The following is a 15,142-nucleotide window of genomic DNA, read 5'->3' as shown; positions in this document are numbered from 1 at the left end:
AGAGGCCTGTGATAATTTTGATCTGCAATGCAACTGCCCCCTGGTTTTTAACTTCAGAAAAAAGATTGTATTACCTCAACCCTCCCCCTTCCCCACCCTGACAAAGCAGTTCTCCCTGGGGATGATGCAAGGCAACAAATAAAATTGCATTAGATTTGACAGCCTTGACAGCCTTCCAACTTTGCATCCCAAAATGAACTGGCAGTCAACACTCACGGTAATGAGGGTCCATGTAACCGTTTCGGGGGTCCATGGTAAAAAGCGTCCCACGGTAAGGTACAGAAGGTTCGGGAAGGTGCGATATAGATCCATGGATCTCCTTCTTGATTAATGAGGCCCTTTCCTCGCTCGACGTGGAAGGCTCTTCACTGATCTTGCCGAGGCCTTGCCCACCCTGCGGCTGCATTGTGATCGCGTTCCTTCTCTCTCTGTGATAGGTCTGCCCAGGACTTTCATCCTCTGCAAAAAAACGAGGGAGAAGAAAGAGAGAAGGGAATGAGAAAGAGCACTTTTAGCCCATTTATAGCAAATGCAATAAAGAAAAGTTCTCCCCCCCCCGTCCCCGTCCCTCCTCCTCACTACCCCCTCCTCACGGTGTAAGTTTGTGAGAGTAGGTGCATGTGTGGCTATGAGAGATGGTCTGGGGAAGCCCGCCTGTTCAGAGCGGGCAGCTGCTGAGCGGTAGATCATCGTCACCCATGCGCCGATGCTCCTACCGGCAGGGCTATCAATCATGTGGTAACAGACACAGGCTTGCTGTTTTCTTGCCTCTGGGACAAGGAGACTGGGAGTTTGGGCTGCCTGATGGGGAGGCAAAAAACAATTTGTCACAAAGAGGAGAAGATGAACCCTGCCGGCTGGGCCTAAATCAAACTTAGCCACCCACCGCTGCTCTGCAGCCCAGCTCCAGTCCCTGGAGGTTTGCTTGTGCGAGAGGCTGGAGCCTTGCAGGAAGGTCGTTAGCAATCAGAAGTAAGGTGGGCAACAATAAAATGGGTAAAATTGCTCAAGATACAGCAGCAGCATCAGGCAGGCACAAGCGAGGCCACCACTCTAACACTGTCACCACACAGACGCATGTGCACGCTCCCCTTCCCTCTTCTTCCCATATCCACGTAGACAAACCCAAAAACTCTTAAGGAACAAGGGGAAAAGAAACAATTAGGAGGGTAAAACCCAAGCCCTAGTCTGGAGTAAGCCTCTAGGGCTGTGGTACCACTTGTGAGGGGAAAAGGGCCTCCTGACCATGGCTCCACCAGCCTCCCTTGGAGGCAGCCCCAGAACCAGGTGCTGAACCAAGCCTCTGCTCCCACGTGAATTTTAACCCCCGAGGACCATGTGCATCCTTCAAAAAACAGACCAAATGGTTCTGTTTCTCAAAAGCCAGATTCATGTTCCCAGGTACATTTCACACATACGGTGTGGCAGAGGGATTTTGTTAGCTACTGTAAATGCTCTCCTTAAGTTGCATTATTGCTTTAAAATACACAGACGTTTCTCTAAACATGCACGATTGTGGGCTGTAATCCTTGGCTGATACCCATGCTCCAGGTACAGCCTTGTTCAACCATGCTGCACATGTGGGTGTACACCAATACATCTTGAAGTAAGTGATAAATATGCTTAGCTTCAGAAGTTGCTCAGCAGTTCTAGAAGTACATGAGGAACCTCAGATTATTAAACACCAGGCACAAAAAAAGGTAACTAGAAAGGAAATGAAAACACCCCTAAGAAATAAAACTAAAGTACAATTACTCTACAACCCACATGGAAGGAAGGATCATTGACAACAGTGCCAAGATTGCACTACAGTTGTCAAGAGATTTGCGGTCAGGGCTAAATTTTCACTTGCACCTTGCCCTGGTGTACACATTCACACAGAGAAAGCACCAGCCAGCAATTCACCAAGAGACTACTTTCACCAAGCCTGACACCAGCATAACTCAACCTATTTGCCTTCATATGAATTAGATTAGAAACAGGCTCCATACGTATAGATACCTGGAGTTGAATTTTGGCCATTATGTGCATAAACTAGCTACACCATTGCTTTGAATGCAGTGTGCACTAGGCTTCTCCCTGCCCCCTCTCGTCCCAAGTAGCAACAACAAGAAAACCCAGCAGCATAGCCTATTCAGTGCTTAATTATTTTTCTATCTCCAAGTATTACAGCAACCGGGGTCTGCTGACTTATCAGTGTCTTCCAGGGACTGAATTCTTTTTATAGCCAGCAGTAATTCTCCATACAGAGCATTTCCAGGGTTGGGTCTGAGCAGAAAGAGTTAATGGAAATGGACAACAACACTGCAGAGTTTAAACCCTTTGCCCTTTTCTACTTTTTATTAATATGCACAGGCACCGGTCCCTGCTCTGGATTAGCAGGGTTTAAGGTTTCAACTTTTTACACCGAAGCTGGTTTTAGTTAGAGAACTGCAAAAGGGAGTCTAAAACTTTAAAACTTATATGAGGTTTTTAGAAAGCTGCTTGTATAACTAAAAAATAAAAAATTAGTCACCCCAAAGTCATATTTTCCATCACATTTCTCTCTAACCCGATTCTTTTATGTTAAATTTCAACCTAGAGTGAACTTTCACTGATGAGATGTAAACTCTTGTAAAAATAGGGGATTACACTTCATCTGAAATCCTGACAGACCCTTAAGCAGAGCAAGCTAACCTGTGCTACCACAGTACAAAAAGCAGCAAGCTGGAGTGATTTGTGGGGCTGTATAATCAATCTGAGGATCAGATAAGATTTCAGTTCTTTTACACTTCCATATAAAGATAATATTTGTTAAAACCGCCATCCTGGGATACAAGAAGCTGACGTCTGTCTGCAGGCTCCACTTTTATTCTTTCCTTCTCAAAACATGCATGTGTCATGAATCAAAGTACTAGTGACTGCTATAGAACAAGCTCATTTTCCAAATTGCTGAATGAAATTCAAAACCTACTTTCAGTAACTTTGAAACGTAAGGAAAAATGTGTTTTGTTTTAATAAGCTTTCCTTTTTTTGGTTCCTTGGGGGGGGGGGGTGTGTGAAAAAAAGCAGTATTTTTCCTTCTGCAACCACCATCTCTCTCCCCATTATGAAATTACTGCCATGTGCTGTTAGAAGTCAAACATTTCTGTACATTGTCTGCCATGTAAAAATTTCCCCAGAAGTATTTTTAAGTAAACAGGATGGCATTTTTGCAATAAGGCATATTCAACAGCCAAACATCTCGCTAAGCATTTACTTCAGGCTCCGCACCGCTGAGCTGCTTTTAATAGGGAGCAGATGAGAAACTTGACAGCACCCGCGCTCCAGGACACGAACAGGCAGGCGGTTTGCAGGAGCTCCCCAGGCGCTGAGCGGGAAACTCCTCTTGCAGTAATGCTACTGACTCTCACAACGGCAGGCGAGCCACTCCAATACACCAAAAGGCGAAAACTGTCTCATCTTGTTCTGTTTCAGCTGAATCGTTCAATAAAGTTTTAAGAGTAAGTGCAGGCAAGCTGTGCCAGGCCAAATTATTGACAGAAACATACTGTCTACCATGGCAACAAGTGGGACTCCACAGCAAAAACGTAAGCAAACAGCCCACTTCTCCAGCAGCATCTGCCAAAGGGGTTTACAGCCAAATACGTGACAACTGTTACTGCTCTGCTCACATTTTAGAAGCGGCCAGCTTTAGGGTCAAAAGAAACATCCGATTTACTAAAGTCTTGCAGAGATGAATACCAAAGTTAAAGGCACTGATATGCCCTCATCTCCACCTGCTTCCCACTGGTGGGACCCCACTGACTCCAGCATAATTCACCCCACCTTTTGCAGGTGTAAGAGAGAGGGGTTAAATAAGAGGAGAAAAAAGTAATCGGGCCCCAAGAGCAATCTGCATAAGCTTCTCTTTCTTCATGTATACTCTATTCTGTCTTAGCAAGCCAGTACCCTGAGACATGTTACAAGTGCCCAGCCTGGAACGATCACATTAATCCAAGATTTTCCCATCCACTGAGAAATACCTGATTTAGTCCTGCTATTCTGATCAGAAGCAGTTTTTACTACAAGTGCTGAGCACCAAGGAGCACCTCACTTAATCAACAAGCTTTTTCAAAAAACTCACACTGGACAGCATGCCTGAATAAACACACTTTTAATTGCTCAGCTGATTTACCCAGAAAATTAAAAATCAGGACAAACCAAAGCCTACTGCAAAAACCCATTAAACTTTCTTTCCCTGTTGAACTTTCATTTTTTTGCTCTTTTTCTTTTATTGTAGACCAAGACAAAGTAGAAGCTTTTTTACTTTAAACCTCTTACAGTCAGCAACTAAAAAAAAGTTGAAATCTATTGATACACCACACGAAAAATTAAGTCTCAACACACTTCAGAGAGACCCCTACTTAAACAAGACAATACATAAACAGATTTAACTGGGCTGGTGTTAAGTTTCACCACCGCATTTCTGCATGCAACTTGCAGAGAGCATTACTGTCTCAAGAGCGATCTGCCGACACACTTTGGCTGGGTAAGAGAAGAGACAAGGTACTTACAACTCAGTCCAAGAGACCCTGGCTGACGCTCCCTCCAACCTCTTCTCTTGACCAAAATTCTCTGGCTACCAGGACATGGGCATTCCTCCCTCTCTTTTCCCCTCTCTCTCTTCCCCCCCCTCTCCCCATCTCCCTCCCTCCTCTCAGAGGCAGTGCTTCTCCCATTAGAGGAATTAAGAGTGGTTGTGGTGCCATGCTAAATTTAACAAGCTCATTAGTATTCTTCCTGTGTGCTTCCTAGTGAACTCTCCCTATTCAAGCAGCTCTCTCTAGCTGAGGGGTCAGGCGGCTAATCATTAAATCAAACTAATGTCACCCTATCACAATCGGCCTAAGAGAAGGAGGGTTTATTATTTCAGTTTATGCTAAATAAACGGTTTTACAAATGGTCTCCAAGCAAGGTCAACAGCAGCTTCAATTACAAGACAAACTTAACAAGAGTTGCTATAAACCAAGTGCTCCATATTGACCTAAGCACAAGCTCAGCTCCGCATATTGCCACTAGCAGGATTGTACAGGAATGCATATTGTAAAATAAAGGAAAGGGTAATCTTTTCTTTGCCAGAATTTGTGACTGCACAGAGACTGCTCATTCACCTCTCCCCAACCAGCTTGCTGCTCAGCTCAATTCACCCCACACAAAGGCTGAAGACCAGACCTCAATGGACCGAGTGAAACATGTTCAAAACTAGGCTCTCTATTGTGACTGAATTTCTTAACATCTTTTCAAAAAGCGGAGAATGCCTTGAGGCTAAAGGAAGAAACAGGCTAATGGTGAATTGGGAATACTGAGCAAATTTCAGAGCCCTTTCCTCCTAGCTTTTGAGGTTGAAAGCAAGCTCTTTCCTTTCAAGTTTCAAAGTCCTTTTTCCTCCCGCAGTGTCACAGAAGGATTTGAAAAGAAGGTAATTGTGCTCACAGTCCCCCTGATCAGAGCTTACGTCCTATTTCTGGTATTTCAGAATACTTCTTGCAATAATGGTGCATATAGCTCAATCCCTTAACCGTCCTGCACTCTGCAATTGCTCATTAAATGAACAATTGCTGGTATAAAATGCCTTTTATGTTCAAGGTCTGGATATAAGATAAGCATTCTAGTACTCTAAATTTGGTTTACTAAGGAAACTCTCCATCATTAAATTACAAAACTGAAGTCAGAATATCAGTCTTTCCCAGAAAAGTAGCATTTTAGGTTGCTGTGAGCCAGAAGGAAGGGGGAAGATAGAATGTAAAAAAGATTGACTACTTAGGTATCTATTCTATTAAGAATCTAAGTAAGAAAGCAATTTCCCTCACATTTAAGACGGTCTAAGTTTTTGAGACTAGATATTTTCTTCCTTGAAATGATGCAATAGAGCAATTGCCAGGCTCATTAGGACATGCGTATCTGCGCCTTCTTGCATACACACACTGATCACTACTCTGACCACGTTAAGAGCCAAGCAGGAGGAAACACATCTGTAGGACTGTGCCTGCTTTTAAAAACAGTGCATATTGTAACCAAAGTTTTGTTTTGGGTGGGTACAGTCATTTAAATTGGGCACTCTTGGTCCCAAGTTTGTTATTTTCCTGCATTTGGAGCAACTGCACGTGAAGTACACACTCTGGAAACACTAACACAGATATGAAGCACAATGCTCATAATTGGTTTTAAAAATAGACTCCAACCATACGAGAGGCTACAAAATCTGTTAGATAACAAGTACAATACTCACTTTATTTGCAATGCTTAAGCATACTTTATATAAGACTTTTGTGCTTATAAATAGCATACATTAGCTGAGCTCACCACTGAAAACGTACAGATTTATACTCCCGTTTGTAATGGATTTTCAGCTTAGTTATTTTCCCATTACCATATGTATAGTATTTTGCAAGAACTGATTTGTGACCTTTGGAACATGAACACAGAGCTCTTTTCTCTGTTTTTTTTTGTTTGTTTTGAGAAACCTGTTATATTCTTTTGTTTGTCATCTTTAACTTTCACTGGAAGAAAAAGGATTTATCAGCAAGGCAGAAAGCGGACCCAATCCTGACAATACGTACATAATACTCTGCCCCCCCCCCCCATTATTTTCCACAAGCGAGATATGCGTTCATTTTTGCTGCACCTACAGCACAACTCAATTCAGTCTTTCTTGAAAGTACAGAGGAAGCCAGAACACAGTGCATCAATACAGTTTCTATGACTTTCAAAACAGAGCCTGATCCTGTGCTCCTCTGGGTTGATGGCAGAGCTCCCACCGACCTGGAGGAGGCAAGACTGGGCCTGTACAAAGCTCACAGTGCTCCAACACTAGGTCAGCAATGCATTGCTATCAGCTGAACATGGCTCACAGCCTTTTCCAGCTGTGCACGTAACTCTTCCCCAAGACTGCTCGGGAACCTGCTAATGGTATGAAGCAGATTAAAATTCAGGTAAACTTTTTCAGACAGCTAGATCAGACCGAGCCTTGTTAATAGCAAAGTCTTTACCTCAATTTCTTGATTATCCAGATGAATTTACACTGCTTGGTGCCTCCCCAGCTGCTCCCAACTAAAGCCAAGTGGCTGAAGGTAAACAGACGTATATGAAATTACACAAACTAAAACCACCTTTACCGTTTCATACAAGCAAACACCTACCAGATTTAACCAGGAGTCTGCATCTACAAACCCCAGTATCAGACCTATAGGGAGATGCTAAAAATCTCATTTAAGCTTAATTATAATAATAATAATAATCATAATCATAATCATAATCATAATCATAATCATAATAATCCTACTTAGGGAACACAAGAGGTAGCTGCGGACACAGCTACCTACACACAAAGGCACAGGGTGCTATGGAAACCTCCTTGTCAGTCCCAGGACTCTTACCTTCAGAATGCAGATAAGGAGGGCAGGAGGCAGAGCTGGGCTGCCTTGCACCTGATCCTACATCTCACTGATCATGCAGGACATGGGGAAGAAAAGGAGAGCATTTGGGTGTATGCCTGAAGTTACTGACCTGACACTCGAGCCATCCCACTGACTTCAATGACTTCGGATCAAGCCGCAGAAGTTGATTGCTGCAAGCTAGATTCCCATGGTATCCTGTTGGCCAAGTTTGCCTAGAGCTGCCTAGGTGAACAGCCAGCCAGCCGATAGCGGAGCCTGAGCCCCGGCAATGCCCAGCCCCAGCCCACGGGGCTGGGAGTCTCAGGGAAGCTAATGGAGGCACTAATTCTCAGCAACTTGCAAGGTCAGACTCCAGAGAAGTGGGAGTCTCACTTCTGAACAAGTCCTCTCCCAGCCCATTTCCACACAAGCTTTAAAATAACAAAAACAAACAATGTAAATCAAAACAGCTGAAAACCATTTTCTCCCTTCCCAAGTTCAGGGCTACGTGTTTCTCCCATGGCAGACAGTAGATTACTGCAGTGATACCTAACACCGCTCACGAGCGCAGGCCCCAGCACTCTGGTTTAGGTGTTAGTGACGACATTGCCTGCTGCAGGAGAAACACTAAACCCTGCACCCAGGTACAGAGCAGGTGGTAAGCTTTTAAGTTTACCTTCACGGGGCCTACCAGGCCCAAATCCTGCTTGCTTTACTTGCACCCGTAATCCAGGGGATTCAGTGAAACTACTTGTGCAAGTAGAGCAAGAGGGATTCACGTCCAGCATCAGAAATGCTCCAACCATTGGGCACAAATGGTCTGTGCCTGGGGAATGTATTGGAGATGTTTGTTAGCATGTGGAAATGCTGTATCATTAGCTTGATGAGAATGGGACTCTTGGTAGTAGAAGTGCTTTGTAGTTCCAGTGGACAAGAAAAAAAGAAAGCCTTAATGCAGAAGACATTTGAAGGTAGAATTAATTGGCAAAATTAACACATAGTGTGTGATTTCTCCTTTTAAATTCGCAGAACTAGAAGGCAGGCAAAAACATCTCCCTTTCTTAGTATAGTAAATTTTGTGTTTTGGTTTTGCTACTTGAGGATTGGGAAACTCACACAAGAAAAAAATCTCTTCCAAAAACAATCTTACTTTTTCATTTCCCTGTTTAAATATAGTGTTCCACCTTACAAAAATCAGTAAAGACTGCAACTTACTGTGCGACAGCCCCAGCAAACTAGAACATTTGTTCCAAGTCTGCTGATCGGGGCTAAAACTCAAGCTTTGCACTTTCAGAGTACCTCCAGGATTATTGCTCTTCTCTAATATCTAGCCTCTTCAAAGAGCCAGCAGACTCAAATATAACTTAGAGAAAGACAACTACGGACATCAGGATCTGACTATTGGCAAGCATTTCTCAGAAGGGAAAAGCTCCTCAGCCTCTTGCAAAACACTCAAAAGGATCCTGATTTGAAAACATTATGAAGTTCCTTCCATTAGCCAGTTATTAGACTGTTAGTCACTGCTTACTTTGAGCAGGCTAATTAGTTACATCAAAGGCACTACAATAAATTCCCAGAAGGGTTTTAGGGGGGGAAGAAAAAAAAATGTATTTCTCAACCATCTAATAGCGCATTTATGCCTATCTGAGGGTAACTGCCTCATTTCACTCAGACACTGGGGGACATATTCTGCGGTGCTGTCACTTTCTACCAAGCCGGCAGCAACACCGGGCCTTAAAGCTGTTTTACAAAGCTGTTTGTAGCCTGATATAAATTTGGTTAGCCATGCTTAGAAGCCACAAAAGAGTGAAAGAGGAGTTATAAACCCTTTGGTGCACCATCTCCCTTTGTAACTTCTACAGCCCAGACACCTTGGCCTTGATAGAATAAAAAAAAGTTACTTTAATTAGTGTTACATACAAACAGAGTTGATACTTCTTCCCTTTTTCCTTCAGTGGGTTCAAACTGCTAAATGCAATCATTAGCCAATCACTAAGTGGTTTGCAACAACCCAAAGCCATGGCAACCCTTTAGTTTAGATGGCAGATATCACCTATTTCATTGCAAAATTTATTTATTGCTGCATCCTTTTGCACAGTTGCAGTAAAAGTCAGTGTTTCCATTATATCCCTGTACTTCTGGCCTCTGAAGCATACCAGTTGTTTAAAAATATGTTATGGGTTACTCTGCCCTGATTTACAGTGGCTGCAATCTCATTCGTGAACAATGATTTCATCAAGGTCTCAGGGCAAAATTTGAATGCTATATACATCTGCACACAAAAAAACCTTATATGTACATGTATTTCTATGCACACATATGTATACACACATGTGGTCACCTGCACTCACAAATTCAGCTCCCACTTCCATAAAATCCAACTGATTTCAGATGAGGCTGTGTGATACATGGATGTCTGCACATAAGCATCCACATAGGCATGCTGGAAACCTGAACACAGAAATGAAATTTTCACATTCCTCATCAGTAGTCTAAGTAATTCAGGAGAAGAATGCTGTAAAACAAATGCAAGACTTACAGTGAAGGATGTTTTCAAGCAAAGAAAAAACCTCCCCAGAAAACTCTCCAAGTCCTGTACATGAAACAATTTAACGCTTTGAATGATCTTCTGGACATTAGTGCATTAGTTAAAAACTACAGAGCTACTAATCCACAGATATCGTCAAATATTCCTTTTATCAATGCTGCTTCTCCCCCAAGAATTTCATACTCTGAGAACACCAAACCTGACACCATCTGTTTACCTATCAAGTAGATGCAGTAAGTGTTAAAGTTCAGAGGTTGTCTTCCCTGCCTGGAGACACCTCCTTACAAAAGAAAAAAAAATATCTCTCCTTAGGCCTTAAAAAGTGCTTGACCTTCCCAAAGACCAACCTGGGTTGGGTTTGGGTTTTCTTTTTATCCCCCTCTGCTCACTTTCTTCTCAGTTGTCTCCACTAAGGAAGATGCACGAGCTCTGGCAAAGATGCACACTGCCATAGATGCACACTGCCATACTACCTCACATAGTTACCGTCTCCGCATTTTAGTCATCAAAAATACTACTGCCAGCCACAAGCAAGTGTCAGACTGGGTCCAAGGATGGGTGCATGTGAGTAGCAGGCAAAGGGGGATGGAGAGTAGAGAGCCTGGAAGGAAAGGAAGGCCCAAATTCTTCATACCATGATCACCACTCCCCTCATGTAGGGGAAGGAATACTCCTAAAAGCTTTGGAGAGGCGGCTTGCATGGAGTTGGAGAGTTAAGATAATTGACTACAACTCACTAGCCTCTGGGGTCCCCTTCCCAGGACAGTGGGTTCCTCCTTGCCAGTGCCTCTCTCCTCCCTTCTTCACTTCCCCTGTACACCTCTGGCCAGGCTTTCCAGCCTCTGGCTGGGTCCACCCGCCAGCCTTGCCTGCTATATTTGAGAAGAGGCATGAAAGCCTCAGACACACCAGCTTTTTCCAGCTTCTCAATACAACCCCACAGCAGGAAGAACTGCATGCCAACCAGATCATTTCATGGATTAAAAAAAGTTAATCGTTAACATTTTCTGTTGAGTTCTAGGGATGAGCAAAACTGGTTTTTAGACTTCACTTTTTTGACTACTTCTGCATTTGCCTTTCTAACCTTAATGCTGTATAACAGATTTTAAAAGACACTGGAATATTGCCGCAAGCTTCTAACAATCCAACTGCATGCAGGTACTTAAGTGCTTATAACCGTATTATATATTTCCATTTATCATTACGCAATGGACACCTGAGATCAGAAAGATAGCCAAGTCGGAAAAACAATCATATGTTCAGAAAGAGTCAGAACAATTTTATTAAAGCAGCACCCTCTCCTCCTACTACACTAGCCATGGCAGCTCAGAAAGAGCATTCTTAACTCGTTAATCATGTTTTGGTGGCTTTACCCATGCGCAATCTGGCAAAAGGAGATTTCAATGTTCCGCATTATTTTTCCTTATTATTTTTACCTACCTAGGTTTTCAGGCAACATTCATTTCATAGAAAAATAAACTAACTTTCATCCACCCCAAAAGTTAAATAAGCATGATTTGTATGGGAAGGAGGTTGGGGAAGGAAAAGGGAACAACCTGAAAAGTTCACTTGGCTATATACAAACAAGCAAAATAAAATATAAATCACTGCACACTGCCCAGGAGTATAATCACTTCTGTGTGCTAAGAAGGAATGCAAAACTGTAGCCAGTAAAGAAAGATCCATTCCAAATCCAGTAAGTATTCCAACAACAAAAGAGAATTACTAAATTTTACTGAAAGGGCCTATTTTTAAAAAACAAAGCAGGACTGCCTCTTAAATGTCCCACTAAGAATCCTAACTATTTCTAAGCATGCCACAGACTTTTTCCCCATCATGGCAGAATCAAAACTAAAAACCATTTTCCTCCATTTCTGTTAATAAGTTTTGTGTGATAAAAAGGTGCAGCACTGCTGCATTGAACAAAAGTGAGGCAAAAATAAAACAGATGTCAGAAAAAGTGCTTCCTCTTGAAAAACAAAGAAAAAGAACCAGAACATTTTTTAAAGGAAAATGCAACCTCCGCAAGCATTTCACACGCAACTGTCATGAGGGACTGAACCTCAAAGTTCTTGCACAAGTAAAATTGTTATGGGAGAATTCACAGTGGACTCTGGACTTGAACATCTTTCTGCTTGTCAAATCTCACCCTGGTCTTCCATAAGCCACTTCACTTCTCACAACTTTGTCTTCTTCACTCACCAAATGGGTAAAATACTGATAACTGAATTCATAAAAGAAAAAGTATTGTTATATAGCAAATAAGCACAGTAATGATGGAAGGATTCAAGGTCCATTTGATTTATATACAGAAACATCCAGTTAGATCTGAAGGCAGAATATGTTGAACAGTCAGCCCAAAGCTGCCCAGCAAATCACCCTGTATGTTAAATGTTCCAATTCTGCAAAATGCAGCATGCCTCCCATTTCTATTACGTGAAATGGTTGTCTACAACTTGCACAACTTGTCCACAGATACGTAACTATTGACTAATAACTGTTTACCACATCCCTCCATAGGGAAGGAAGAAAGTTTTAAAAAATGACAAATCAGAAGAAAACAAACAAATCAATCTTTAAAATGTTACTGCCCTGAATTCACAATGCCTACCCCATCCAACCCTCCTGTCTATTATATCATTACCAGAGAAATCTCACCGAAAACACAGTGCTTCCCCCTCTTTGTATGTAAACTACCTTAAATTCTGAATTATGGCTTTTAATAAGCTTCCTGAAAAAACTGAACAGCAGCAGTGGACCTCATTTACCAGTGTCCTCTACAGACTGCTAAATATTTGAAGAAGCTTTTTTCTGAATATTGGCCGTGTTCTTCCCCAGTACAGGAGAGAAGGTCCATCTTGCCAGCACCAACAAGAATTCATTTTTTTCCTTTATAGAGAACCATAGTCTTTTGGAGCTATAATACAGATACCTCTCACATAATACTGCCATATCTTTCAGATTAAGAATAATACTTTTATGCTAATCTCATTGTTTTGACCAGTTTTACCACAAGTCTTGTAAACATGAAAAATAGCAGAAGATAACCTGTAGTCTAAACACCTTAAGGTACTTTTACAGTTATTTGTGACAATGTTGTCACCTCTGCCACAACCATTTTCTGCATTAACATATCCTCCTTGCAGAGGATACGAGATTTAACACACTTGTCCTATAAAATTCAATTAGCCTTTTTAGATGCACCAGAAGCAATTGCAACATCAAAACTGGCTAGCTGTAAAGAAGAAATTCCCATTAGAAAATGCTGGGTTTTCATGGCAAAAAGACTGACAGTCTACAGCCTTCTCACAGCAGAATACATATTGGGCCTGCTTGTTGCAACTCCTTTCTAAAGACTAGAAAAAAAATCTTTTCCAGAGCAGTAAGGTTACCACTGTCAGCTGCACTGAACTACGTACTTCCCTCTCTTTCGGGTCTTATCTTCAAAAATCACGGAAACAAAGATGTAAACTTGGACATTAAAGAGTGTTAACATCAAAGTACATGCACTACTTTTGATATTAACCAAAGCCTTGAACCAGCAATCTAACTGGCACAAATCAGGGGTGTCTATGTAATTTCAGAAACAGCTGAACTGAGCTCTCCGCCATGGCCTGCTTTTGCTCACCGACTTTTCAAAGCACAGTATTGCTGTATGTTTTTACAACTAGCTGCCAATCAAGCAAGCAGCAGGAATCCAAATTCACTTCTTGGCATCTTCACAATTCATCTGTCCACATTTCTGAACACATGAAGCCTTCTATTTGTTTCTTTTCCTTTAATACATTTTTAAAATTTTAACATCTCCATCCAGAGCAATTACCACGCACGAGGGCAAACCATGGCCTGTATCACTTCACTACCCTTTGGTTTACATAACTTGAGGTATACAGTAATTTTTAAGAGGAAAAAATATAGAAGTGCATAAATAAATTATGTAAAAAGATGCCAATAATATACTTGCATATCACACCCACACCCACCACACATCACTCATGTCTGAGTCTGCATATCCCAACAGAGCTTCAAACTATCTCATCAAAAAAGTAAGAAAGAATATTTGTTCCTTCCTAACCTTCACCATTTCCCATGAAAACCTGGGTTTTCATCAGCATTCACACACACTCCCCCCCCTTGCTCTTCAAGACAGTTCCAATGCCATCTTCATAACTTCGATTGAGATTTGTCTAGGCCTGAATTTAAAGGCATGACCTTACAAAAGGCTAGCGAATACACTTAAGCTAACATGACTCCTGCAAAACATGCAGGTAGATGGTGGGACAACACTTTGATTTTTAACTTTCCCTTATGCTTTAATTTACCAGCTTAGTTCATGCTGAAGTCCACACAAGACTCTCAGAACATGTTACCTCATAAAATGTCATACAACTTTAACCAGGACAACACATTAGGGATTCAACTAGTGTAGCTTATGCACCTTAAGTTACAAGTACAAACTTCAGGGTAAATGGAAAAAAAAAAAAAAAAAAAAAGAGAGAGATACACACTCAAGTCTGGATTCTTAGCATTTTTGGTACCCTATTAATGTTTTCTCCTAATAAGACAAAACCCAGGATGCATGCTGTGATGCAGTAGTAAAACACTGAGCAACACACTGTAGTACATAACTGTACTTAGAGGGACTGCTCTCCTGCATGCCACATCCTTCTTTTGCCTCACTTCCAAAGGAAACAAGGCTAAATAATAACTATCAAGGGAACGCAGAAAGGAGTTTGGTATCTACTCTCCATAGCTTTCAAACCCACTGATCAGATTAAGGCATTTTTGTCTGAGGCAGTAGTTTCTATACTAGATCTCTACAAAAAAAAAAAAAAAAAAAAAAAAAAAAAAGGCAGCCAGGTAGAGGAGACGCTCTATTACTAGATCCTCCATGGTTGCAGAGTGATTTCTCTTTATCATACAAGAAAGTATTTAAGGAGCAAGGTACAATAAGCATCCCACCAGAAGAAAAATCTTTGATCAGAGACAGCATCTTATTAGACACCAGAGAATCAAGACAGAAAGCAACAATCTGGATGAAATTCCCAGGAAGGTCCATTCCTACTCCAAGCAGCTTTGTGTTTCAAACAGAGCTGCTGATTAAGGATGTGATTCAGGGCAAGTTTCCAGGATAAATCTTACAACACCAGAATGCAACAGATTCACATGCAGTTCTGTGCACTACAGCAGCATCTGG

The 15,142-nt window shown here is 41.8% G+C and overlaps 1 protein-coding gene across 5 annotated transcripts in view; it reads right to left on the bottom strand.

Moving 5' to 3' along the window:
- GLI3 (GLI family zinc finger 3) overlaps window positions 1-15,142 on the bottom strand; it is a 215,830-nt gene that overhangs the window by 147,239 nt on the left and 53,449 nt on the right. For 4 of the 5 annotated variants that reach the window (XM_030010039.1, XM_030010038.1, XM_030010040.1 and 1 more), the window contains one exon: window positions 217-459. In XM_030010039.1, the coding sequence (XP_029865899.1) occupies window positions 217-459 (243 nt within the window). Of the gene's footprint in view, window positions 1-216; window positions 460-4,535; window positions 4,625-15,142 lie in introns of those variants that run through there. The other variant, XM_030010043.1, reaches the window with a different exon arrangement.

Source organism: Aquila chrysaetos, chromosome 3 (assembly GCF_900496995.4).
Source record: "Aquila chrysaetos chrysaetos chromosome 3, bAquChr1.4, whole genome shotgun sequence".
In the NCBI taxonomy this organism is placed as follows: Eukaryota; Metazoa; Chordata; class Aves; order Accipitriformes; family Accipitridae; genus Aquila; species Aquila chrysaetos.
Note: the sequence above shows the minus strand (reverse complement) of the source record. Positions and strands in the feature narration are given on the sequence as shown.